Source organism: Trichosurus vulpecula, chromosome 6 (assembly GCF_011100635.1).
Source record: "Trichosurus vulpecula isolate mTriVul1 chromosome 6, mTriVul1.pri, whole genome shotgun sequence".
Classification (NCBI taxonomy): Eukaryota; Metazoa; Chordata; class Mammalia; order Diprotodontia; family Phalangeridae; genus Trichosurus; species Trichosurus vulpecula.
In genome coordinates, this window is record NC_050578.1 from 257,598,735 (window position 1) to 257,626,466 (window position 27,732).

The following is a 27,732-nucleotide window of genomic DNA, read 5'->3' on the forward strand; positions in this document are numbered from 1 at the left end:
AGTGAGGACCAGGCCCCAAACTCTGGCTGGAAGTACCTCGGGTTCAAACACGGCTCCACTGTACACGGGGTTGGCTGTTGTCCTCCTTTTCCTTTCTTGCCTCTTGCTCTGGATTTCTAGGGAGAAGGAGAGGATCAGACCAGCAAAGGACAGTTCCAGAGAGTACCCTGTTCCCCTGGCAGGCTGGGCACCTGGAGATGAGGTTCTGCAAGCCGGCAGCTCCCGGGCCCTGTGCCTGGCATCGAGCTCACCTACTCCCACTAAGAGGAGCACGGCTGCAGCCAGGCAGGAAGTAACATGGGCCATCAGAGGAGGGGAACACTCAGAAATCAAGACCAAGACTCCCAGTCAAGAATGGAGAGGCACTCCTCCCTGCCAGAAATGACCAAAGTAAACATGCTTTGTGCAGAGGCCATTTTCTGTCCCACGATTCACTTCTTCATGCAGCAACAACAAATCAATGCCTGCTCTGCTTAGGGCATGGGGCTAGGCAGGAGGAAAGCTTCAGAAACAAAGGCACAGGCCCCCACCCGGGCAACATTTTTCTTTTCCCTTTTCTTACCTTCTAGATGGTCGTGCGTCACCAGCCCTAGAGATACCATGAAGGCAAGTTTCTGTGCCAAAGAAAGAAAACAAATATACTTTAGGGTCATCATGATAAACTCAGGCTCCTCACTAACCTATGGGGAAGCCGGCACAAGGGGCTGAGGACTACAAGGAGAGAAGTCAAGGCCAAAGCCCAGACCCTTTGGCTCATAAGTGGGAAGGCTGTCTACGCCAACAGCAAGTGAAACAGGCTGTGCTCTCAGGCCTCGACTTTCCCCATGAATGTAAAAGCTACTGTCCAAAAGAAGTCTCTCAAATGAAGAAGACTTATTGGGCACCCAGTAATCCTACCCAAGGGACTCCAAATTCTCAAATGCTTTCCTCCATATTCCCCAGGGAATGCAATTACTGAACTTCAGAGAGAGAACACCACAAGGCAAGGGGCTTTCTCTGTGGGAATACATGTAGAGCTGTGTCCGGCAAGAGGGGCCCTGGTATGTGTCTCTGGAAGGGCACAGTCTTTATTTCTTGATAAATACCTGTGGGTTCTCTTCTCGTTTTGGCTTAGGCGCAGCAGGTGGGGTGATGGTTCGACTTTCTGCCTGCTTCTCTTCTGTTTCCGTGTGCGATTTAATGGTCTGGGAGAGGAAAACCAAATGCCAAAGTTTAGAATCTCTTTTTTCATGAAAAGAAAAGTACAAGCTCAGCACTTTTGCTGCCACCCACAGCAACAACAACAGGGATATGAGTACAAATTGGTAGCATGTTAACCAGAGTCATTATTACAGGTTCTACTTTAGCAAAAAATAAAAAGCAAATTTTCAGGTAAAATATTATGTTCCACAATCAGAAAAAACATGCAGAATTGCAGCAGCCTGAATGGTCAAAACGAGCACTAAACATCCACGTGTAACCTGCAGGAGTCAAAGAGGCTGCCCTCTCTGATCTTCAGGGCTCGTAGGCTCAGGGGGCATTTCCCCAGTGTCAGGCCAGCATGACCGGCTTGAAATGTTCAACTGTCCACAGGGTGCTTCGAGATCTATCTGATCATAAGGTGCAAAAAGACCTCCAACATTACCAACTATTTCCAAACAACAGCAGCTCAGTTAAATCTTTCCAATCTATCTGGATGATGCATTTGCCTTTCTCCTCATGCTGTAACAACTGGCCTGGTCCTGAGGCAAGCTGAAATAAACTCTTCTCTGGGGTCAACCAACTGGACATCCATTGTGGGGTATGATAAACCAGGAGTGGTGCTCAGACAGGTGGGGCATAAACAGGGGGAGGAACAACAGTAACAGGAATAACTTTTAGAGATGTACACGGGCACACCTAGGGGTTGAAGTAAAACGCATGAACAACCATCTGCTGAGCAGGAACCAGGTGAATGGAGCTATGGCTAGGAGAGCATGAGGCCGGGGAGAAGACAATCCGCCACTTCCACACCCAAGCAAAGGGTGGAGCTGGAGATGATGCCAAAGGATCAATTTCTCTTTGCAGAACTCTATCAAGAAGAAGCTGGTGCTCCGTAACAAAAGGATGGAGACAGGTTGGAAGGAATTCAGATAAAGGCAACCAAACTCATGAACAGCCCCATGGGACTGAGTCAGGAGAAAGATTAGAAGAGTGTTCTACCTCATGACTGCCCAAGTGAACGGACCACTACAAATGTCCAAAGGGCGTAAAGAGCATCTGGCAGGACACAAGGAGAACCTTGGCTGAAGATAAGGACAAATTTCATGGAAGTCCTGGGGAGAGGCTCCTCCATAATCTAAGAGAAGAAGTGGCAACGGCTCTGTTGCTTGGGTATTTAAACACAACTGGATCATATACTTGAGAAGCAATTGCCAGGAGAAAGGCAATCTAGGCCAAGACAGGCAGGAGAGACACTTCAAGGGCATCAGATGCATAATCTACCCTCTTCATCCAGGCTCATTTGCACAACAGTGACTATACCAAAGCTAGCAAGTCTCCTGGAGCAGGGAAGGCTTCCACCTGCCCAGAGGAGAGAAGCCAGTGCATAAGACAACACCTCTCTTTTTAACCAAAGAAGGCTTTACCCATTAAACACCAAAAGGGTGTGTGAAAATGTGGAAACAAAACTGTAAACATCAATGTAACTTAGGACTTTTTCCTGTTTCAAGAATTTCCATTCCACTGTTCTGAATAAGGACAACAATCACTTAAATAAACAGAGTGTTGTATCAACACCGACATAATCTAATAATTTATTTATTCCTAATGGGAAGCAGCAGGACTTCGATGCTGGAAAAAACCTCTGCTTGGCTGGGGGGTCTGTCATTCAAAGACCAGTTTAGCTAAATTCAGGATGGCTATAGGATGAGGACTTTTTCAATAACACTGATTCTCTATTTTTAATATTCTTTTTTATCCTGAACTTAATACCCTTCAAAAAATAAGCCTTTCCAAATGTTCATAGGGACTATTTGGGCCCAGCTGTGGTAGTCTCCCAAGCTTGTACTGATCCGATCAACCATGGTCAGACGTTTACGTGGTCCCCGACGGTGATGTTTTAGTATTTTTTGAGCATGAAGGACACCAACCATACAAAGGAGAACACAAAAAGGATTGAAAATGAAACTATGAATATCCATTTTGTATGACATAACAATAAATTCCATATATTACTTTCAAAATTGTACCGTTTCTCTAGGCTTCTTTCTGAACATCCTTTTGTTCTTTTCTGTGCAATTAAAAATGTTTCACTGGCCCTCCTTTGGGGTATGACTATTTCTGCCTTGTCTCTCTTTTCCTCTACCCTCCCAATTAAAAAGAAGAGAAAAATTCCCTTGCAACAAATGGGTGGAAGACAAGAGGTTTTTGCCTGTGTGTCTTTTGGAGACAGGACTGGTCACTGTATTGAACAGAATTCCTAAATCCTTTAAAGTTTGTTTCATAATTACATAACTGGTTCTTCTGGTTTGCAGCCAAGAGTTGACCATGGGTCCCACAAAGCTATGCTGGACAAGTGGAAGTCCTGGCAGGTCCTACCAAGCTGTGTGCAGGTGTATGTTTTGTGACAATCAGTTTAGCTAAGGATGGAGAGGTGATTTATAGGGTGATTAATTTTTAAATTTATTTAAAATACATAAAATAAATTAATATAAATTTATTTATAGGGTGATTTATATATAGCTATATAGGGTAATTTATTTTTCCAGCCATAGAAACTAGGCGTGAACATTTACTAAGTCACATAAAGGGGTGAGATTTGCAGTGATGGAGGAAATAGGCATGTTTATGAAATCAGAGATCCCTGACAATGTTTCCCACTGCAGCTAAGCACCACATGGATGCCTGAGAAATGTTCCTTGATCAGACTGCTTGTGAAGGACCATCTATGAAGGCACAGAGGGGGTTGTGATCTGCATTGTTGGAAGCATAAAATCACAGACGCTTTAAATAATAGTATCAAAGCAGGGTCAAAAGAATTTTACATCTACGTCATTAGCAGCAACACAGCTGATAATTCTCTTCGTATAGTCCCACTTTTAGGGAGGAAGGTCTGAAAACTAGAGTTTACTAAGAGAAAGAGTGGGATTTGGGACAACACAGAGAAATGATGCTATCTTGCAATTCTTTCTTTTTTGGCAGGGAGAGGCATTACCTGGGGCCTCTGGAAGTTAAACTGTGCAGCAACTTGGCTGTTTTTTCCATAGTTACATTGGATGCCTGATCAATGATGTTATCAGATTCTGGACCCACTGAATCTGTTCCTTTTTTAATGGGTCACCAAAGGCTAGATCAACCCAGGGTACAACATAGTGTCTATAAAGATGAAATGACGTGAAGGAATCCCTGGGCAGGAACAGGATACCAGCCTTTGCAGCTGGGGGAGAAGGAACACTGAGCTGGGACTCTGAAGACCCGGGTTCTAGGCTGCGTAGGCTCCGGCTCTAGGTCTGTTGATGAGGCAGCTGGAGGAGAAGACCAGCAGGGCTCCTCCTAGCTCTCAGCTCCATATATTCATATAAGCTGCTCCTGTATACTTTATTTTCCGGTAAATCTGTCCATGGGTCCCCAAGCCCTTCACACCCTTGTCCTGGTCTAGCAGTTTGTCGCCATCAATAGCAGCAGGGGCTACTGGGTACTAATGGGAAAGGCCTTTCTTTGGGTTAGACATAAGGCACGAGCACAAGCTGGAGCCTGTCCAAAGAAGGGAGGCCATGATTAAGACCACCCATATGAGGATCAAAGGAACCTGAGGATATGTTGCCTGAAGACGGGAAGATTCAGGAGAACATACAAAATACCTCAAGGGTCTGCATGGACACAGACCCTGCCCCCCCCACCCCTGATTCCAGAACACATCATCACCTACCAGGAGGGTGAACCTTGGGGCGGGGCGGGGGGGGTGTGGGGGTGGGAGCAGTTTGATCTGTCTGATGATGTGCCTCCTTCCAGCCAATGATACTCTGCCAGGACTCATTTCTCAAGGGTTAACATACACTCACTCCCAACCCAGTGATTCTGAATCCCTGGCTGATATGATAACCCTATTTTTCATTTAACTGCCCTCTCCCTTATTCCTATACCCTTCAAACAGCGACCCCCCCATATTTCACTCTAGATCTGTATCCCCCCTCCCCCACCCTGCCAATGTAAATTCCCTCTTTTTCCTAAATCCTTTGAAGTCTAGCTTCCGACCTTATCATTCAACTGCAATTGTCCTCTCCAGAGTTCCTGGTGATATGCCAGATTTAACGGTCTCTTCTTAGTCCTCATCCTTCTTGATCTTATTACCTCTCCCCTCCTGAACACTTTTTTCTGATATTTCATGAAACTGTTCTCTCCTGGTTCTCCCCCCACCCGTCAGATTGTTGTTTCTTGGTCCCCTCTGCTGTATCTTGGTTGCCCCTACCCCATACCCTCAGGCTACAGGCAGTTCTGCATGAACCAGTAATTTTATTAGTTATGTTTTAATAAGGTAATAAATTATTTATATACTCTTGGGGTGCTGTAAATGCCATTCCAGTTAGCCCTGGATGGTCTGAGTGACTCACATACAAAGACATCTGTACTCTCCAAACATTTTTCCCAACTGATGGGCATTCTATTATTTGGTCTTCAAAGATTTCCAGTGATGAAAATTAGGGTTCTCTCCTTCTAGGGTTCTCTCCTTCTCCCTCCCTATCTCCTGGGCTGTCTTCTCATCCACTATGCTATCTGGATGAGCTCCTCTAGGTTCCCTTACCATCTCTATGCAGATAACTCCCAGATCGATTGATCCATCCATCCATCCATCCATCCATCCATCCATCCATCCATCCATCCAACCTGAGTGTCTCTCGGAGCTCCAGGTCTCAAAATGAACATCCCCCAGGCCAGGGGTGGGGAATCTGGGGCCTTGAGGCCACATGTGAGATTTGTTCTGTGAAGTCTGGATTCAGTCAACTGCCAATGGCCAAGGGCCGCACTTGAAGCTCTAGAGGGTCACATGTGGCCTCGAGGCAGCAGCTTCCCCACCCCTGCTCCAGGCCTTTCAAACCCAAAATGTCCAAAGCAGAACTTGTTCTCAGTCCTCTTTGCTCCCCGCCTGCATTCACCACACACCTCTTTTGTAGTCCAGTGCTGTCATTTCTACCTTCCTCTCAGTCAGCCCCCTAGAACAGGCCCTCAGCACCCCTCGCTTGGACTACACGATCCTTCTATTCAATCTCCCTAGCTACTGTCTGTCCCTGTCTGATCTGGCTTCTACACCACTGCCACAATGCAGGCCACTCCTCTCTCCCCACTGGCTCCCTGTTACCTCCAGGACGAGCATCCACTCTCTTGTTCTTCACCATTGGGCAGTCTCCTCCCCTCCTTGCCTGACTCCTTACACATTATTAAGATCCAGCTACTTGGATCTTAGCTTGTTGCTACTCCTCTACCACAGGCTCTGCCTCTGTACTGGCTGGAACACCTGGCCTGCCTCCTGCCTCCCTAAACCGGCTTCCCTCAGGTCTTTCAAGTCTCAGGTGAAGCACCACCCCTTTCTTTGGGAGGCCATTCCCAGGCCTCCTACCTGCTAAGGCCTTCTCTTGGGGATCATCTTCCAACTAGCTCTCCCTCCGCCCTATTAGAATGGGAGCTCTTTGAGGGCAAGGTCTGGTGGCTGGTAAGCACTGAATAAATGCCTGTTGACTGACTGACTGACTGACCTCCAACAGGAGCGCCTCCTGACCTCTCTCAAATCCTGCCCCTGTTTATAAACTGCATATTCTAGTAGGACATAGGACCCTTGAGGGCAGGGTACTGTGTGTGGCATGCAGACTCAGAGGTGAAGATAATTAAGGCTGGCAAAGCCAGGATGAGAAGTCAGGCCTTCTAATTCTATACCAAGAGGCTTGTTAGTGCAGCACCCCATGATTAATACCAAGAAGGAGAGTCAATGCTTCCTGAACTGGAACAGCGGGGGAAGGCCTATCCCCGGTGCCCAAGGCCAGCACCACTTTCTGCTGTTCTTTGGCTAGCTGGGGCATTTTTCAATAGCCATGACATGGCATTGGGAAGGAAAGGGGAAAGGAACGTGGGACGATCTGGACTATTAGTACTGTTACCACCATCACAAAGAATAGCTAAGACTCACATAGACGGCGGCTCAGAGTTAGCCACACAGTGCCTTCCTTACAAACACCCCGTGAAGTCAGCAGCACAAGGGCTATCATTCCCATCTGCAGAAGGAGAAGCGTCCAGATTCACACAAGCCTCTGAGGTCGGCTTCAACCCCAGGTTTTCTGACTCTGAGTTCAATGGTCTCGGGATTACACTATGCTGAATTAGGTACCAGAACATCCTGAGAATGGATTCTGTTGCCACGACCAGGTCTTTCTAAGTATAACCCTACTATACCAGGAGGTAGGCCAACCTAAAAGAATAAAGCCTGAGAGGATATTTTCCCCCCAGGAAAGTGAAAAAAGGCAATCTCTTTTTAAAAAAACAGTATTTTCCTTTTTAAGAATTAGTTGGCAGCTCTTCTACTGGTATCCTACCTGATGTCAAAAGCCTTTAAAAAACAAACAAAAACCTTCAAAAACTAACTTCAGCCAGGTCTGGAAGCACATGGAGGTTCTCATGTCCTCTCCATCCAATATCTTATTTAGTAATATTAAGAAATTATTTTTTCTTAGTATCTTTGTCCAAAGTCTGATCTGATCTGCTTGGGAAAGCTCATCAATCTTTAACAAGTAATTCCCAAAGGAGGCCTTACCTCAGCCTTTTTATCACTCTTATCAGAGACCTAACCACTTTCTAAAAGGAGAGGCCTGATCAGCCCAGGAAAGAAAACTCTCTGAAAGGGATTAATAGTGTAATGACCTGACCAAAAGTAATTAAAAGAAGCATCTCCTGAGTTCACCTCTGACCAGGTTAAAAGGAGAATCCTTAGGAAGAGTGGTTAAAAGGCAGATTTAGTACTTTGTGGGGCGGAGCCAAGATGGCGGCTGGAAAGCAGGGACCAGCCTGAGCTCCCTGCCGAGCCCCTCCAAAAACCTATAAAAAATGGCTCTGAACCAATTCTAGAACGGCAGAACCCACAGAACAGCAGAGGGAAGCAGGGCTCCAGCCCAGGACAGCCTGGATGGTCTCTGGGTGAGGTCTATCCCGCACGGAGCTGGGAGCTGGGAGCTGGGAGCTGGGAACAGAGTGGAGCAGAGCCCAGCCTGAGCGGCGTGGACCAACAAGTCCAGCAACCGGGCAGAGCATGCCCTAGCGCCCTGATTCAGTGAGCTGCGGCAGTTACGAGACTTCTCAACCCACAAACACCAAAGACTGCTGAGAAGGTTAGTGGGAAAAGCTGCGGGAGTGGAAGGAGTTCGCGGTTCGGCTTCCAGCCCCGGGGGCAGCGGAGGTGGGGCAGCTAAGGCTGCTGCTGCTTCCGGCTCCAGGCCCACCTGGTGGGAGGAATTAAGTGGCGGATCAGAGCAGGGGTGCACAGCCTGCCGAAGATCTGAGCCCAGTTCGGGTTGGGGGTCCTTGGGGAAGGAGCAGTGCTGGTGCGGCAGAGCTGGCACCTCCCCCCCAAACGTGGAACATAGAACTCTGTAGTCTACAAGCAGTCATACCCCACTGAAAAACTCAAAGGTCAAGTTAGTTGGCTGGGATTATGGCCAGGCAGCGAAAACACACCGAGATTCAGTCTCAGACTCTGCATTCTTTCTTTGCTGACAAAGAAGACCAAAACATACAGACAGAAGAAATTAATAAAGTCAAAGAGCCTGCAACAGAAACCTCCAAGAAAAACATGAACTGGTCCCAGGCCATGGAAGAGCTCAAAAAGGATTTGGAAAAGCAAGTTAGAGAAGTAGAGGAAAAATTGGGAAGAGAAATGAGAAGGATGCGAGAAAACCATGAAAAACAAGTCAATGACTTGCTAAAGGAGACCCCAAAAAATACCGAAAAATACACTGAAGAAAACAACACCTTAAAAAATAGATTAACTCAAATGGCAAAAGAGCTCCAAAAAGCCAATGAGGAGAAGAATGCCTTGAAAGGCAGAATTAGCCAAATGGAAAAGGAGGTCCAGAAGACCACTGAAGAAAATACTACTTTAAAAATTAGATTGGAGCAAGTGGAAGCTAGTGACTTTATGAGAAATCAGGATATTATAAAACAGAAGCAAAGGAATGAAAAAATGGAAGACAATGTGAAATATCTCCTTGGAAAAACCGCTGACCTGGAAAATAGATCCAGGAGAGATAATTTAAAAATAATTGGACTACCTGAAAGCCATGATCAAAAAAAGAGCCTAGATATCATCTTTCAAGAAATTATCAAGGAGAACTGCCCTGATATTCTAGAGCCACGGGGCAAAATAGAAATTGAAAGAATCCATCGATCGCCTCCTCAAATAGATCCCAAAAAGAAATCTCCTAGGAATATTGTCGCCAAATTCCAGAGCTCCCAGATCAAGGAGAAAATACTGCAAGCAGCCAGAAAGAAACAATTTGAGTATTGTGGAAACCCAATCAGAATAACCCAGGATCTGGCAGCTTCTACATTAAGAGATCAAAGGGCCTGGAATGAGATATTCCGGAGGTCAATGGAGCTAGGATTAAAACCTCGAATCACCTACCCAGCAAAACTGAGTCTCATGCTCCAAGGCAAAATATGGATTTTCAATAAAATAGAGGACTTTCAAGCTTTCTCAGTGAAAAGACCAGAACTGAATAGAAAATTTGACTTTCAAACATAAGAATCAAGAGAAGCATGAAAAGGTAATCAAGAAACAGAAATTGCAAGGGACTTACTAAAGTTGAACTGTTTTGTTTACATTCCTACATGGAAAGGGGTCATGGATGATTCATGAGACCTCAGTATTAGGGTAGCTGAAGGGAATATGCATATATATATATATATGTTTATGTATATATATAAGTGAATGTGTATGTATGTATATATCTATGTGTATATATATGTGTGACACAGGGTGAGTTGAAGATGAAGGGAAGATATCTAAAAGAAATAAAATGAAATTAAGGGATGAGAGAGCATCATACTGAGAGAGGGAGATAGGGAGAGATAGAATGGGGTGGATTATCTCACATAAAGGTGGCAAGAGGAAGCAGTTTTGTGGGAGGAGGGGAGAGGGCAGGTGAGGGGGGAATGAGTGAACCTTGCGCTCATCAGATTTGGCCTGAGGAGGGAATACCATACATACTCAGTTGTGTATCTTACCCCACAGGAAAGAAGAGGGAGGAAGATAAAAAAAATAAAAGGGGGGGGATGATGGAGGGGAGGGCAGATGGGGGTGAAGGTAATCAAAAACAAACACTTTGGAAAGGAGACAGGGTCAAGGGAGAAAATTCAATAAAGCGGGATGGGTTGGGAAGGAGCAAAAGGTAGTTAGTCTTTCACAACATGAGTATTGTGGAAGGGTTATACATAATGATACACATGTGGCCTAGGTTGAATTGCTCGACTTCTTAGGGAGGGTGGGTGGGAAGGGAAGAGGGGAGAGAATTTGGAACTCAAAGGTTTAAAATTAGATGTTCAAAAACAAAAAAAAAAGTTTTTGCATGCAATTAAAAAATAAGATACACAGGCAATGGGGCGTAGAAATTTATCTTGCCCTACAAGAAAGGAAGGGAAAAGGGGATGAGAGGGGAGGGGGGTGATAGAGGGGAGGGCTGACTGGGGAACAGGGCAACCAGAATATACGTCATCTTGGAGTGGGGGGGGAGGGTAGAAATGGGGAGAAAATTTGTAATTCAAACTATTGTGAAAATCAATGCTGAAAACTAAGTATGTCAAATAAATAAATTTAAATTAAAAAAATGAAAAAAAAAAGGCAGATTTAACTACTCTGGGAAAAGGATTTTCCAGAATGCTCTCAAAGTTACTATTGTTCTCTACGGTGAATCAAAATGATCATCTAAATCCTGCCCTCCTGGTTAATCTGGACTGTGGAAATTTGTCTTTTGTCTGGGAATACTATAAATTATAAGTGAAAATTGCTATCAGAGATTTTCAAAAGGATGACAGATCTTTGTTCCTTTGGATTTTTTTCACTCTAAGTTAAGATGTTTAGAATGATTTAATTAATACATCTATTTCTGGCTGATTTGTGCCAAAAATAGAATACTGAGTATTCTGGTCACACAGGCATCACTAAAAGGTTAGGATTCAGGAAGGGAAGAAAAAACAGAAGAAAAACTTTTGAAGGAGAAGCAAAAATCATTCTTCCTTGGAAGTATCATTATCAGAAGGGGAAGAGGAGAGAGTTAACAAAAAGAAAAAAAATCTATTGTCTAAATTAATCATTTATGAATGTTCTTCAAAGCACTGTGTTGTGAGTCATTTTCTGGGAGCAGAAATATGTGAAGAGTCTTTTTGGGAGAATGGGATTCTGGTACTATGTGTCTCTGCTCTGGTCATATTTTTTTCTTTCAAAAACCTTCAGGGGCTCTAGATCGTCTGCCAAATACAAGTATAAATTCTTTATGTTACCATTTGAGGCCCTACGCAACCTGGATCCAACCTAGCTTTCTAGCCCTTCACATTCTCCTCCAGGCAAAGAGAAATCCTTTCTGCCCACCCCCATCTGGTCCTGCTTTCTCGACTGGATCCTCTCTTCTTTACTGTGCTTCTCCCTGGTGAATCCCCTTCCTAACCTAAAGACCCAACCACTAAGGTAGGGCCCTGACCAACCCCCTAAACCCATGGCAGTGAGAGCGATGCTGCCTTCCTAAAATCTCCTAGCATTCTGCCCAGACTTCTTGCAGGTGGCAGCAGAATCTCATTGCTTCTTATGTTGTGGCTCTTTGGGTGCCAGCACCAGGTACCCTCCTGTCAGATTAGAAACTCACTGACAACAGGTTCTGCATCACGTCTATGTCCGTCCCTGGCAGTTATCACAGCACCCTGCAGAGAGGAGTGCTAAGTATTGATGGAGGTGATCCTGGCTGTTCCAGCAGCTCTTGGCCTTGGAGAGAGAGAGGCACCAGCAGCATGTCTGGTAAGCCTCGCCCTGGGACAGCACATTTCCAAAAGGCCCCAGGCAGAGGGGCTTTCTGATAGACAGGGCTACATTTAGGAGTCAACAACAACATTCTTCCAAATGGCCCTGCTTTTCTGGGAAGAGCTCTCCTCCCCCCATCACTGGTTTTTGCTGAAAGGCGGAACAAGTACTACCTGCCCTGAATCTATCCTGTTTTCTCCTTCTGGGGGTGTTACTGTCCTAGGGCCCTTTCCTTGAGATGCTCTGACCTTTTTTCTTTCTGAGGGTACACACAGACTGGAAAGTCTGCATGAAAGCCAGCCTTTGACAGGGGTGCTGAGAATGTCTCTGTCCTCGAGGGCGAAAAGGACTTTGCCAGATTCTTTTCGTCTCCTTACTTCCAGAACAACTATGTCAGAGCTGGGATGTGAAGCTCTTGTTTCTGACCTGCCTGAAACGAATGTGGTGTCTTCTGACTACATGGGCCCCCCCACCCCGTGCCTCGGCATCCTGAGTGAGGCAACAGCAGCCACAGCACGCTCTGCGAGCTTCCTTGGAGAGCCAGCAGAGGGCCCATGCTCTCCTGCAGATGCCTGCTGAGCATCCCTGGATGCTGGCAGGATGGTTCTCTGTAGAGCCCCTGCAGCTGGTACCTGTTTCTCAAGGCTTGGCTTGCTGAGCTGCACAGTCTGAGGCCCGGCCAGGCGGGCCCCGGGAGCGGCAATCACGATGCTGGTGAGCTGGGCCATGGGGAACGTCTTGGCAATGGTCGCTGTCTGCCCATTCACGACGCGCACAGGGTGGATAGAGTTCTGGGATGTGGGCAGGGATGTGGGGGTGAATTTGGTCAGCATCACAGGCCTCTGGATGAGCTGAGGGGCTGCCAGCATCGGAGGGGGTGCGGGTGCAATGGGGATGTTGTTCTGGGCCACTGGTTTGGGCCGGACCTGCAGGGGAATAAAGAAAAGAGCAGCCCTGATTTACTGTCTTCTCATTCAAAGCATCTCCTGGGAGCGAGAAGCAAAAGTTAGTAAGTGACCTGAAGTAATTCATCCCATTGGATGCAAATGCTCTCTGAGCCCAGTGCCTCGAGAGAGGCTGTCAGCTCTCACAGAACCCTGGCACAGGCCATGCCCGATCCAGGGCTCAGGAGTCCTTGGCACCTACACCTATCACGTTTCTTCTCTCTACGCAGAGCTGGTCACAGTTCACTTTTTAGCTTCTTTACAGACATCAGAGTCCCAGCTCCTCCAACATTCCTGGCCTGCGAATTCCCTGCTCTCAGCTGGCATCCCACCTTTGCTGTGACCCTAGAAAAAGCTCTAGACCAGAGGTTCCCAAACTTATTTGGCCTACCACCCTCTTTTAAAAAAAGTCATTCAGCACCCCCCTGGAAATCTACTTTCTTTAACCTTTTAATGGTTTTTTTTTTGAAATTTAATAATTTATTGTAAATTGGTGGTTTTTTTCCTACATTGATATTGTGATGATGCAACGTTGCATCATGTAACTGTAACAAGTCATTACACGTACATATTCCTGATGATGCAAGCTGGACTTCCCAACAATGTGTGATACTTGCCTGCCAACACTTGCTTATTAAGACCTGTCGGTGGACTTGACCATTGATGAGTTATAACTTGCATTTTGTGTGTTTATTTGGAAAATAATGTATCACGACTTTAACTGTTACACAACAGATGAAGCATGTATGAACGGTTTTTCAAAATCCTCTTCTCTTCTCTCTTTCCACTGCCACCTTATTTTTATTCGATGTCCCCAACTGCACCCCCCTAGATTAGTCTAGCTTCCCCCAGGGGGGTACTATCACCCACTTTGGAAACCTATGTTCTAGACTCCTGTGAGGGTGGCCCTTGCCTACCCAGCAAGTCAATCTAACAGAAGTTTAACTGTGCCAAAACAGGGTGCTGGTCACTGTCTGATATCTGAAAGAACACCCTACAGGGGCTACCTACTGCTACCCTTTGCACATTAACAAGACACTAAGAACACACTTCCACGGTTTTCACAACAACTCTGTCATTAGATAGTGTACACATCACTACTTCTCTTGTACAGATGAGAAGAAAGGGGCTCTGACAACGTGCCCAGGGTCAACCAGTGTGGCCACGCCTTCATGTGCTGGGTGCTGTGCTCTGCTCCCTGACACGTAAGGGCAGAACTTGACCGTCCTCTGCTAGTGAAGCCGACTCCTGCTTCTTCCTTCACTTTTTATGTTGTTAGCATACAGCCACAAGTTCATAAGAAATACAGGGGGAGAAAACCCCTCTGGAAATCATTTTGTCTCTTCCTTGCTACCAGGAAGGATCTGGACAAATGATTCCCGTTCCCCTTACAGTTAAGGGGTGTTTCAAATCTAGACAATATTTCTAACATTCTGTCTGTTATTCCCTGACCCTAGTCCTAAGACTGTCTTGTTAAGTGCCAATGACGTGTCCTTTGTGGGGTACAGAATTATTCATCAAACATGACCTGAACAGAACAGCTCTTAGGCTGTCTCCCTTCACTGGACTTGTCTTCACCTACTTACCTGGGGAAGAAAGTTTGGACGAGGAGTGAGTCTGGGAGGAGGGATAAACTGTGGTACTTTGATGGGCTGAGGAGGTGTCGCTTGAACCTGCTAAGCAAACATGAAAGAGACGGTTAAACTGGGGAGATGGTCTGCTCGCAGGACACTGAAGCTACGCTCCCTAAGAGTGTTTTCAGGCTCACTTTTCTTTGGAAGATGGGTTCTCCCCCTGCTCCACCCCCTCCCATTCTTCCATGAATCCCCTTTCTCTTCCATCACACACCTAACTGTACAACATGGCTGGCGCAGCAAGCCAAGCCAATTTCCTTTGAAACTCTTCAACGCTTGCACTTAGGTATTCAAAAAAATCCAAACTGGCTCTACAACACAGGGAAGTTTTGTTGAGTGTGACTGGCCAGCCAAAAGGTTCTTCACCCAACAGAAGGTTCTTATCTGAGCAGGCTTAAAATTGTACGAATAACAAATGGGCTTCTGGCCAAGGTATGGGGTGTACCTGATGAGGACTTGGGAGAAGATCTTTGCCTGGAATTTTGCAGTTCTAATAAAAAAGGCTTTAAATTGAAAAGGAAAAGATAGAGGGAAAACTGCCCAAATCCATCTACTACACTAGATGCCATAAAGAGTAACTCTAGCGTGGGAGGGAAAAATGGCAGTAGAAATACCCAGAATTAAAAGGAGAAAAAACTTGGAAAAAGGAGTAAGCAATCAAACCTCCAACCTTGGGTGTCTATGTACAAAGACAGCGTTAATGAGCAAAGTGATTTAGAGAGCTCACTACAAGGAAGAAAATCTGACTTCCTGGGTATCTTAGAAGAGACTTGGAAGAATGAAACCTAGGACTGAAACATGAACCTGGAACATTAGACTTTATTCAACAAAAACAACTGGGTAAAAGGGGATAGGGAGGAGCTGTACAGAAATGAAAACAAAGTCGATGTCCATCTCTGGGGAAATGACTCAGCAAACTTCATATGACTGAATGTTACTGCAACAGAAGGAGGCGGAAGAACACAGAAAAGCCCAGGACGTCTTACGCGATGCATATACAGCTACATCGACACCTGACACAGAACATCACAGAATCGTGACCGAGCGTGGTCCGCCTCTACAGACAGAGGTGGGGCATCATGGGGAAGGAGCATTGCACATGCTGGCAAACCCAGCTGATGTGTTGGTTAAATTTGCTGAACTACCCCATCCCCTTTAAATTTGTTTGTTCCAAGGAATGGCCTAGTATGGGAAGAAATAAGGATATATTAGGAAATAAAGGTAACATAAAAACAAAAGCTCTCAAAGGTTCTTAGAAGAACATCAACAGAACCAGAGTCCTTGGAGTCTATTAAGGAGCTCAGGCAACAGACCAAGTCTTTGAATCAGATCTCCGCCCATGAGACTTCATGTCTCGAGGCATCAGCCAGAGAATCCCTCCTCCTGAAGCAGAGCATTTCCTGACTTGACTTCAGGGTCATTTCATCAGTCATGGAAAACTTCTATTCTGGATTTGATTTTCACCAATAAGGAGAAATGGGTGGAAGTGATGGGAACCTCGGGGAGGGCAGGATCTACTGCATCTTAGCTTTTGTGATGGCAAAGCAGAGGAAAAGCCAGGAGCGTCTGAAACGTGTCCTAGATTCGGGGTGAGCTCTTTTCAGTCTCAAGGACTTTTGGTTTTACAGGAGAAGTCAGTACAGCAGGCACTTACGAATAACATTCTGAAGATGGTGAGAGAAAAGCAGTGACCAGGGAAGGGGGGCCGCTGCTGAAAAAGAATGATGTAGATATATAGGGTGCGTACATAAGGTGGAAGCAGGGGCAGGTGAGGAGGAGAAACACCAACACGTGGCAAGTTTCAGGAAGACGTTCGGTTAGTTCTCTCTAGGAAAAAAGGAGGATCAGAAATGGAAAGGAGGATGCCAGTGAAAAGCTGAGAAAAGAGAGGGCTCTTCAGCTCTTTTCTGAAAGGACAGAACACAGCCAGCCCACGAGGAGTGGAGCAGAGACCCAAGAGAAGCTGGGAGAAAGCAGGCAAGCAGCCAGCCATCTTCAAGGAGGCCGAGGCACCAGGCACAAGTGGACCACATGCCCTCGGATCTACTGCCACTGATTCCTGCAGGGCTGTGCTGACTGAGGAACAGACGGTGCTGCTGCAAGCCTGGAGAAAAGTCATCCCCATTTTTAAAAGGGGGACTAAAGAGGAGCCTGTAAATACAGGCTTTGGGAGGAATGCCCTCCAACACCTACAGTGGCTCGACTTGAGTTCCAGGCAGAATTTTAGACCGGCCTACCGACAGAATGGTGAGTGAGGTCTGGAACTGGGGATGACAACCAAGAGCCAGCATGGCTTCACAAGACAGTTCATTTCTTTCTGACATTGTGATGCGTCCGACAGGAGCAGAAAGGATCCACTGGGTATGGGTCACCTGTCTCAGGGAGACATTCTGAACACAATTTCACCCTTGAGAACCAGAAGGAGGGAAGTAGGTTGGATGGCAGGCAGGCAGCTGGGCGGATCTGGAATTTAGATGAATGGCCGGACCTGAAGAACATGCCTTCGCAGTCCAGCGCTGATCTAAAATGAGGTCTAAAGTGGAGTGCCTCGGAGATCTGCATTTGGTCCTGTGCTATGGAACACTAGGAACGATAGGGAATGCGCTGGATGACAGGCTCTGGATCTATAAATCAGACTACAAGCTGGAAAGCTGGGCTGAGTAGAATAAAACAAAATGTAAAGTCCAACACTTGGGCTCACAAGTGTAACACAGGAGCGGCACATCTGCTAAAGGTCTGTGTGACAAGAATGGGGTGGGGATTTACTCTGCTGTAGGATCCCTAGGTATTCCACAGCAGCCAACTCCGCCAACATGACATTAGAGATGTACGTCCAAAACCTGTGGCACTCTGCCCGGCCACTGCTTTCCATGGTCGGTCAAGTGAAATAAGAACTAGGCTGCCTTCTCCCTCCTGGACTCCTCTTCACCTTTAGAAAATAGACCGGCAGCACAGAGCTACGTAGGCCCGGTCCTGGAGGCAGAGAAGCCCATGAAGGAAGAGGGACTAATTGTGATGAGTGGTCAGAGGTCACCCTGAGAGCATGCCCAGGTTCATTTCCTTTAGAGGAGTATATATCTTACATATATATATATATTGCTCCCCCCATCCACAGTAATGGTGATGATGATAATCATCATCAATATTATCATTATCATTGACGGTCATATAGATTATCAAAACCATTCTCATCAATGGTAAAGATAACAATGATTATTGACAGATGTGTAGATAAGAGCGACCACTATCATTACTGTATCTGCTTCCCAGGGCTGCTGCCTGGGACACGGCAGGTGCTGGAGAGATGTTCACTGCTGTTGTCGCTGTTACAGGGCTACGTGTCTCAGATGTGCTGCTTCCCCCATTAGACCGTAAGCGCCCTGAGGCTGAATCAACCAGCCTTCATCAACGCCTCCCTACTATGTGCCAGGCACTGTGTGCTCAGTGCTGAGGATCCACAGAAAGGGAAAAGCCCTTGCCCTCAGGGGGCTCACAGTCTAACGGGGGAGACAAACAGGCAAACATGATGGAGATGGGATCCACAGGAGCTCATCGCCAGAGGGCAGGCATGGGTAGAAGATGAGAGCCAGGAGGCAGAGATGAGGAGGGAGAGCCTCCCGGGCCTGGGGGACAGCCTGGGAAAAGGCTCAGAGTCAAGAGATGGGACTATCTGGTGAGAGAACCAGAAAGGAGGCCAGAGTCACTGGACCCCAGAGTACGTGGAGGGCATGAAGGTATATGAAGACTGGGAAGGGAAGGGGGCAGGCTTTTAAAAGCCAAATGGAGGGAACAGGGGAGACACTGGGATTTACTGAAAAGGAAGTGACATGGCCAGGGGCTGCTTTAGGTTTCATATCCTTAGCCCTTAGGGGAGTGCCAGGGTTTGGCACACCGTAGGCACTTAGGTGCTTCCTCAGTCAATGGGCTGAGTGCTTTAGGGGTTTTGTGAGCCTGTTTATGGGCTCCTATGAATCTCTTGTATCTTCTGCATTTTCAATGGGTTAAATGCCTCCTATTCCCCATCTCCTACATACATACAAACAAAGCTGATGTCATTCATTCAGTCCTAAGGGCCACAATTTAGGAAGGACATGGAGAAGTCGGAAAGTATACTCTAGGAGAGGGTCCGGAATGGCAAGGGGCCCTGGGTTTGTGCCCTGTAAGGAACGAATGAAGGAGCTGGAGATGTTTAGCCTGAAGAAGACTACTTAGGAGGGACATGATAACCATTCTCAAGTACATGAAAGCCTATCACATGGAAGGACTAGACCAGCAACAAGGCAAACCTTGGCTCCATGTAAAGAAAGATTTTATAACAACCAGACCCAACCCAAAGTATAATGCTCTGCCTTGGGAGGGAGGGAGGGAATTCCCCTTCCCTGGGAGTCTTCAAGTAAAGACTGGATTCTCTTAGAGAGAGTGCAAAGGGGAGTCTGATGGGCTCTGAGGTCCCAGCAAAGCGTGATTCTGATCACTTCTGGTATGTATGGACTGATCTTTTTGGTAGCTTCTCGCGGTAACCCCATGTTGGAGTCTGTTTCATTAGCTCTGTCTTGCTTTAAACACATTAAACACACCAACAATGAGGTCTCTTTCAGGAGTACTAGGATCTCACTGTTGGCTGGCCTTTTCACAAACGGTGCAGACAGACCGTCTCCCAAAGTGAGTAGCAGAACAGTTCAGAAAATGGTTTTACCCTTAAAACTTTCCTAATCATTTTTGTTCTGGGCCTTCCTGCCGGGGGGCCCCATTTTTTCTCCTGATATACCACAGGCAATGAGGCTATCAACGTGCTGAGTCTGTTAGTATTTTTAAAGTGTTCTAAACGCTTCTTGAATTTCCTGAGTTTGATCACATACAGGTATACGATGCATGCTTAAAGAAGTCAGTGTCAGAAGGGAAAGTCTGAAAGGTCTCTGGATGGACCTGTTCTATAAATACCCAGAGAGATTCCAAACCCTTGTTCACAGACACACAAGGACCACAATCACTGGCTTACCAAAGTCACGGTGTTTTTCGCCACAATCTGAACAGCCTCTGCCCCGGGCCCAGCGACCTTACTCGACGTCTGGAGGTTGACCGGTGCGCTCTGCACGTCGGGGCTGAGCACGGCCTTCTGGCTGTTGATGGCAGTCACCATGGCGATGGTGGGTCTCTGGCCCACAACAGAGGCAGGCATGGTTGCAGTTGCTGCTTTCAAGACAAGAGGTAGTGTCTTTGTGGTGATCATAGAAGCTGTAGTTACAGTCTTCTAGAGGAGAGAAAACACATATTAGGACGATGCAGTGCGTCTATGCTGGCTGCTATGATGCTACCAAGTTTTGAGGGAAACAAAAAAGCATAATTCACACAATCCATCAAGATGCTATACATAATAACCTTCCTTCTGTTCAAAAAATACACTTATTATTATACTTTAGGGAAAGGAAGCGCTTGTTCATCCAAGTGTCCAAATTCAGTTCCATCCTTTCATGTGTAACCTCATGATAAACAACTGTAGCTTATATAATATGCTTTCAGCAGTGAATAGGGTTCCAGAGATTCAAGGAGGAAGGTTGAGCAGAATTCCTACGTTTAACTCTGTATTATTTTAGCATGCGTGTTATTATGGTATATTAATAAACTATGTAAAAGTTGCAAAGTTGATAGGGACACACCTTCTCTGTCCTCAATTTTAATTATCTCACCAACTGAGGTGAAAATCGCCATATAATGTTAATTATTTGTCACTGACACAAAATTTGAGGTAAAATCTCATTTTCTGATTATTATCCTGGGGAGGAAGAAAGGAAACTTATACAAGGATCACCACAATTTAATTCCTCTGAGGCTCCTAGTTTTATGAAACGTACCAACCCATTAAATGAGTAAATATTAGTTCTAAGTATTAGAGGATTATAAATCCTCTGATTTTGTAGTTAGCTGTCACTAACTACAGAAACTTTCTCTGGAGAGTGGTCTAGTAGTGATCATCCATCAAATAAAAGAAAGCAAGGGAGAAGCAACCTCATCTCCCCGCCCCACCCCAATTCAGACAGAAACCAATGAGTATCAGGAACTGGATACGGTAAGGGGCTGGACTTGTTTCCATCAATGCTGCCTGAATCTATGGAAGAAGATTTTTATAGGTTCTTTCACTGCAGTAATCAAATCTGTCCATTACAAAGTAAAAAGAGACCAACAACTACACTAGACAGAATACCTAACTGCTGGGTACCACTGAGGATCTAGATAGTTTAGAGACAAGAAAAACCATCTGGTCAAATTAGCTATTTGGCTGATGCTAACTCAGGCTTCCTCTTTTTAAATTCTAGACTAATCAAAAGCTCTCCATGCTTTTATTGGAAAATCTAGACGTCTCCATAGGCAAAACAAATTTCTTCCCTTACTATTCATCCACTTTAGTTTCTGTTCATCAAACTGATCCACTTTGGGCCCCTCTTTATTAACCATTTCTGTCCCATAACCCACCTCACAACACACACATTGGCTTTGAGCACCCTTCTGTGTATTTAACTGCACACATTTATTATTTGGCCTATCTGATCCCCACAGGATATAATTCAACCTTTCTTCACTAGAAACAAGAAGCAAAATGCCCCCAAACCTTTGTTATCCTCTCTTTAAGAGGTCAGCGGACGAATCACTTTCCCTATTTTCCCTAGTTTCTTCAATTATAAACTAGACACATCAACATGTAACTATTACTCTGGGGAAAAGACAGGTCATTTGCTATTCTGAGGTGATAAAAACTCTAGATATGTTATTTTACTGAGCTACAGCTAGTAAGAGATATCACTGGCTGTTTTTTCCTGAGCATTCTTAAATAAGTAAAAAAGTTTTATTATAAATAAACAGCCTTTTCCAGATACGTTGCACAATCTGTGAGCGCAGCTCCTCACCAGAGAGGCCATTCTGCTTTCGTCTGACATATCCTGGTCCTAACTGTGAGCTGGAGCAGGTAACAAACAAGTCCCACCTTCACCCAAGCTGTGACCCCAACCCCTACAATGTGCTGGCTCCTGCCAGAGTCAGGGCTTAACGTTTTTATTCAATTATTAAGTGTCCTTCAGGTGCATGTCTGGCCCACAGGATGTCTCCCACCATCTCTGCCCAGCACCTGTGACAGGACTCTCCTGTCCCCTATTTCTAGGCACTAATGCATACACCCTACAGGTGACAGTGCCTCTGCCTTCCTGATTCCATGCCACTCCTGATGTTAGGCCAGGGAGTAGGTGAACACAAACCACCACGGATTCAAGGTGGAAAAGGTTCTTGTGGCCATGGGAACCAACAACTTTGCAAACTTAGAAAAAATTTCACTTTTCTTTCTAATTTTTCCCACAACAGAAACAAAATATGGGGAGGAAGGGGAAAAGGATACATCTGCAAAGAAAAACTTTACATTTTGACTGAAGTAAACTGATGCTAAGTAAAATCAGCTCAGTGTCTGAAAATACTGAATAAAAAGTGGCAGTTTCCTGGATATTTCACTAGAGGGCCCTTTAACTTTGAATAAAACTCAACTCATGACACAGAGATGACCTGGAAGTTAATGCCCAAATGCAGTGCAAAGGACTGAGAATCACAAGATACTTAGTTTGTAATCGATATATATATATATATATATATAATTTTTTTTTTTGCCAGCAAAGCCAAAGGTACTCACATAAGATTAGACAGGCTCCAACATACATGCAAATGGAGACTTTTATTAATACAGAATTTATTTCTCCTGCACATCTATTGTCAATTGCTTTGTCTATTACTGTGGAATGTCACTGTTCTACAAGGATACGAAGTGACAGGAAGGAGACTTCCCCTCTTTCCTCTGTGGGTTTATTTTACAATAAATTTTATTAATTGTTTCTTTCTATGTTGTAAATGAAAGTTGCTTAAAAAAAACTATAGGTATTTTGATCGGCATTTAAAAAAAAATGGACCTAAAGAAATCAAATCTATTCATCAGACTAGCGAGTGCTGAGATACTCAGAAAGCAAACTTTCTGCTACTACCAAGGATATGAAGACTTCGAGAGGAAGGGAGGGTGACTGGACCCTGGCCTCCATCTCATCACATCCTCTGGAACACTATCAGAGTGGAACACTTCCCTGGGCCATACAGTGAGTAACAAAGAAAACGCTTTCCCAACAGGAAAGAGTAAATTCTACCTTACTCCTTTCACATAAACACAGCACGCTCCAAACGTGCCATCGCACAGGTATGAGCTAGTTCAAGCCCTACTGAAAAATAATACACATCGGGATCATCACAAACCTGGCCAGCTGACGTTCTGAGTCAGCTCAAAATCCTAACTTCCAAAATGTCTCCCCCAAGAGGGGAAGTGAAAACCACACATTTCTAGCTATCAGCATCATTGCAGAGCTGGCATTCTCTTCTTGGCATTGTTATCTTTTAAGAATGATGGACAAAGTACTTTTAAACACATCTCTCAAATGCAACATTCTGTATTCTAACCAGCCAAAATACACACTACACACAATTCCTTTGGGATGCGGCCTTTCCGCATCATCACCAAATATTTAAGTACTCCCAGATATTCAACCTCTCAGGTTAACAGCTCCCTCATTTGCTTGAGGACAGACCCCAGAATGAAATGTTCCTTTTCTTTTTCACTTGAACACTTGGTTCCTATCACCCAGGTTTCATTATTCAGGGTGTCCCAAAAGTTTTAGTGCTGTTTTAAGCTATTATAGCTCATAAAAGCCATCATAAGCTATAATAACATAGCTTTTAAGTTCTATTATTTATAAGCCAAATTGTTTTTGAAAGCTATTATAAACTATAATAGCTTAAGATGGCACTAAAACTTTTGGGACACCCTGTTTTGAATATGGCCTATGCGTGGCTGATGAGCCATGTTGTGAGTAGCTCCAAATCCTATGATCGGACCTTCTCTGATTGACACACATTATATGTTATAAAGCTGTTTCTGAGATACAGCATTAAACCAGCAACTTTGCATGTTCTCTTTCCGTTCGCCACTCACCAACGTGCCTCTATTATATTGGGATGAAGAATCAAGCCCGAACAAAGTTCCTGTTGAAGGGTCATTTCCACTCCCAAATATGACCCCAGTGTGTGTCCCCTTGTATTGCGATCCTGGCTTCAGTCCTTGATGAGTGAATCCATCTGGAGCATCCCACTGAATTTTGCTGACCACATGGCAACACACCAACAGAACAGCCTGGATGTTCTGTATGAAGCTTCCTTTGTTTTCACTGGGTTGGACACAGTTATAGCTCAGAAACACGCTCGTTCTTTTGGGCTATTTTGTCCACTGGAAGAATCTGTCATACCACTGATCTGTTCATTTCAACCCAGGTCCAAGGATATAGACCCTGGAACTCTTCCATTTCTAATATTTAAATGTGATAGAGGTGGGGGACAACTTAACTTGGCAAAAGAAGACCCACTGATGAGCAGTGTTGGGCACAGTTACTAATTTTTTTTATTTCTTTATTTTTTCCACAGTTACTAATTTCACTGAAATTATAATACATTTTTAATTCTGTATCAAGGTAAAACTTCTCTGAAGCAAATGGCTCTGTGACATTACTAGGACTTTCTTAACCTCAGACTATGATGTCTTTTTTCCTGGATAGGTGGGATGTCATTTTCCCTTCCTTCCTCAGGCATAGCAGCTGACATTTACATTTCTAAAATGGGGTGACAGCAGTCTGGCTTCACAGGGTGGGCAAACCTCAGCTTGTTATATTAAGGTGAATTACTGCTCTTACCCAGGGCTTTCCCAACCAGAGTTCTGTGGGGCAGGTCCTACAGGTCATATGGCTAGCTACTAAGTGAAAGATCCTGGGTACCAGCCTACATGTTCTGAGGTCAAGTGTGGTACTCCGATTCTTAGCCTGCACTGTTGTAGAAAATGGTCTCTTTTGCCACCCGGCTGTAGAGCACTGTTAGTCATTCAAGTTCAGCTTGGAGCTGGCTGGGTTTAGCTGATAGGCTCCGGGACTGGTTCTGCCCTGTGAGATGGTCACTATCTGTAGGAGGGGGAAGCTGAGTGGACTCTGGGCCAGTTCTGTGGGAAAGAATGGAGGACAGCACCCAGAGGGCCTCTAGGGTGCCTTCCACCTCCAGAGCTGGGGATGAGCCTGTGACAATTCCAGCTCTCTTACAGAACTAAGCAGAAGGCTTACTTCCCTCTATATGGATCACACACTATGGAATGATAGTTCATGAAGGTGGGCACAACTTACAGTGCTGGGAGCTGCTATGGCAGTGAAAAAGCCTCTCTGAACTTCAGATACCTAGCCCTCGAGTGGGCCCACAGGACTTGCCAGAGTGTGTGCTTTGATGGTGCAGCAGGAGACCCCAGGCCATGAGGAGCCCTTGTCTACGGCTCCTGGGTGGCCTGCACACACTTTGGACATTTAATTAGCATTTGCTGTGGTGTATTCCCCCAATAGCAGAGAGCTGTCTGCCCAGGCTCACCTGTGATGGGGCGGTCAGGTTAGGAGAGGGGGCAGCTGGCTGCTGCTGGTGGTGGTACTGCTGCTGCTGCTGCTGCTGCTGCTGCTGTGGGAGTGGTGGGAGAGGTGGGAGTGGCGGTGGTGGCTGCTGCTGGGCTGGCGCAAGCTTGTTTTCAGACTGAGACAATGGCTGTATCTGGAACTTGTCTGGCTGTTCCTGTTTTACTATCAGATTCTTCCGAAGCTGTTCCACAACTCTTTTCTAACAGATAAAGACAAACATCAAAGGTGTTAGAATATTATCCCTGCTGAAGCCCCTCTTATTGTACCTCCACTCACATAGACTAGAGACAGCACCTACCTTTGAAAAATTCAAAGTACATTAAAGGAACAAACATGAAGGATGTGGTTAAGAGACACTGCTTTGAAAGGAAGGGGAAACTGAGACTTATTAACAAGTTAACAGTGGCTTGTTTAGGACAGCCCAGAAAGTCACTGGGGATTATCCAGGGGCAGAACACAGATTTATTTACTTCTGGCCTCCTGCTCTCACCTTGCTCCTGTCCCCTCCATCTACTGATTCTTTTAAAACAATTAAGTCACCAAATGAAATAATTTCTACACTACCCATTGAAAACACATAGCAGATTAAAAAATATAAGAACCCCTTGCCCTAGGCAGTTCCTATATAAACCTGCTAATTTATACTGTTGGGAAAAAGAGGAAAATGGGATAGGCCCTGTAAGCAGATATAACAACATGCAGGTAAATGGAGGGAGATGGAGGCACATGATAAGGTTTTTAAATCAAAGTATTTTTAAGTTTTCTGGACCTTGTTCGAGTTCAGAAAAATCATCATCAGAAGAATCTATTTTTGCACTCACTTATTTATATCCCCTTAAGGTCATCTGGAAAGTACTGTGTGTATGGGGCTCGGGGAGGACAGATGTTGAGACCTGACCTCTGTCTGGCTTTCTGCTGTTCCTCTTGGCTGGGAGAAAGAATGGAATAATGGTCTAAGGGTCAGATGGATGGGTTTGGGAGACTGTGTAGGCTGGGCTGAACTTATATAGTCTTCAGAGATGGGGTCAGGTTAGGTCTTTTACCCCACATGAGCATACTAGCCTGGAACACAGACCCTTATTTTTCTGATGTGGGGGTGGCGAAAAAGGAAATGAATGAAAAGCACAAAAGCAAGGGTTAGGTGTCTTCCTATTCATGTTCCCATTCCCGTTTAGGGTTCTAGCACATCTCCCTGCACTGTGTCCTCCTAAGGACCCAGATCCACAGTATTCTTGTTTCTATTTTCAAATACTTTAATATTTTCAAAATTCCATCAAATATTCAAAAAGTAGCACTAATGTACTACTTTAAGAATTTTTACCTAGGATTGAAAACATAAGCTAAATCCTTATTCCTGAATGACTTTTCAGAAAGTGAAATATGAAATAGGAGCCAATTTATTGAAAAGGAAACACCCTGTAGCGCCTCATCCGTGCATAACTGCATGTTCGGAGCCTGTGAATGACCAAAGAACAAGTTAACCACAATACAGAAGGCTTCTGAAGCCTGGGACTTCCAAACTCTCCAATGCCCATTTCTTCTGCATGAAAAGAAAAATGATGATAATACCAAACCTTCCCTCTGGGGAGCAGGGGGCAGGGGCAAGGGTAATTCAGGGTTTTATTTGTAGATTTTATTGTTCAGTGACTGCCAGAACATTTAGACATTTAAGAATTGAATAATTATTTAGAATTGCTTTCAGCTCTCTACCCTCAGACATTAAACATGTTAACAAACTCTCTAAAATGCTACGTCAGCAGTTAGCAGGCAGAGAAAGGACTACTCAAACATTTACAGAAACCAGCTCAAATCAGGGGGAGGAGGGAAATCGAGAGGAAATTATACAAGACCAATGTGACACCTGCCAAAAAATGAACTCTGAATAAAAACAGCACAGGAGACTAAATAATTACTGTACCAGGCACAAAAGGAAAGGGTGTTTTTCTCTTCTACAGCCATCCTTAGGAAATTCAGTGTGAATGGTGCTCTCCAACTGCCTGCCTAACTGAAGTAAGCCAGCAGCAAGAGACAATGCAAGGAACTTGCTCACACAGCGCTATGTCCAACAGAAGGGAACAGTAGGGAAAAGAGGGAGAAAGGGGATGGAGGCTCGAGTACTCCTCAGCCATATGGCTACAGCAAGGTGACAACCAATCAGAGCAAGAGTTAGCAGAGTAGGAGTCAAGTGAGTCACACTGCATTCACAACTGTTCCTCCCCCAGGGCCTGAAACAAAGCCCACAGGAGCTTGGGAAAAACAGGATCCAAATACTTACAAACTTTCATTAGTCCTCCGGAGGGAAAAAAAGGGAAGACGAAGAAAGGGAGCAAAGAAAAGAGGCTCTGCATGCAGCCTGGGGTATGGGGCAGATCATGTAAGTTGGGGAAAGTTTTTTTTGTTTGTTTTGTTTTGTTTTGAAAGGCCAGGGCTGGCAGATCACAAAGCCTAGACTGAGAGGTGCGTGGCCATCGAGTTGCTGCAGTGAGCATATACTAGGTGGATCCTGGAAGGAGTGGTGGTGCAGAGAACAGCCCATACTTTTTACGTTTCACTGAAACAAACGTGGAGGAAAATACTGATTGCTACGGTTGTTTAAGTTATTTTAAGCACTGTATATTAAAATACAACAACTT

The 27,732-nt window shown here is 45.2% G+C and overlaps 1 protein-coding gene across 8 annotated transcripts in view; it reads right to left on the reverse strand.

The window, feature by feature from the left end:
* The window catches only part of PHF21A (PHD finger protein 21A), a 211,182-nt gene that overhangs the window by 18,921 nt on the left and 164,529 nt on the right, over positions 1-27,732 (reverse strand). For 3 of the 8 annotated variants that reach the window (XM_036764203.1, XM_036764208.1, XM_036764204.1), the window contains 7 exons: positions 25,059-25,298; positions 19,585-19,836; positions 14,538-14,627; positions 12,640-12,933; positions 1,086-1,184; positions 563-614; positions 37-116 (listed from right to left, as the gene is read on the reverse strand). In XM_036764203.1, coding sequence (XP_036620098.1) covers positions 37-116; positions 563-614; positions 1,086-1,184; positions 12,640-12,933; positions 14,538-14,627; positions 19,585-19,836; positions 25,059-25,298 — 1,107 coding nt within the window. The remainder of the gene's footprint in view (positions 1-36; positions 117-562; positions 615-1,085; positions 1,185-12,639; positions 12,934-14,537; positions 14,628-19,584; positions 19,837-25,058; positions 25,299-27,732) is intronic. The other 5 variants (XM_036764205.1, XM_036764209.1, XM_036764207.1 and 2 more) reach the window with 3 other exon arrangements.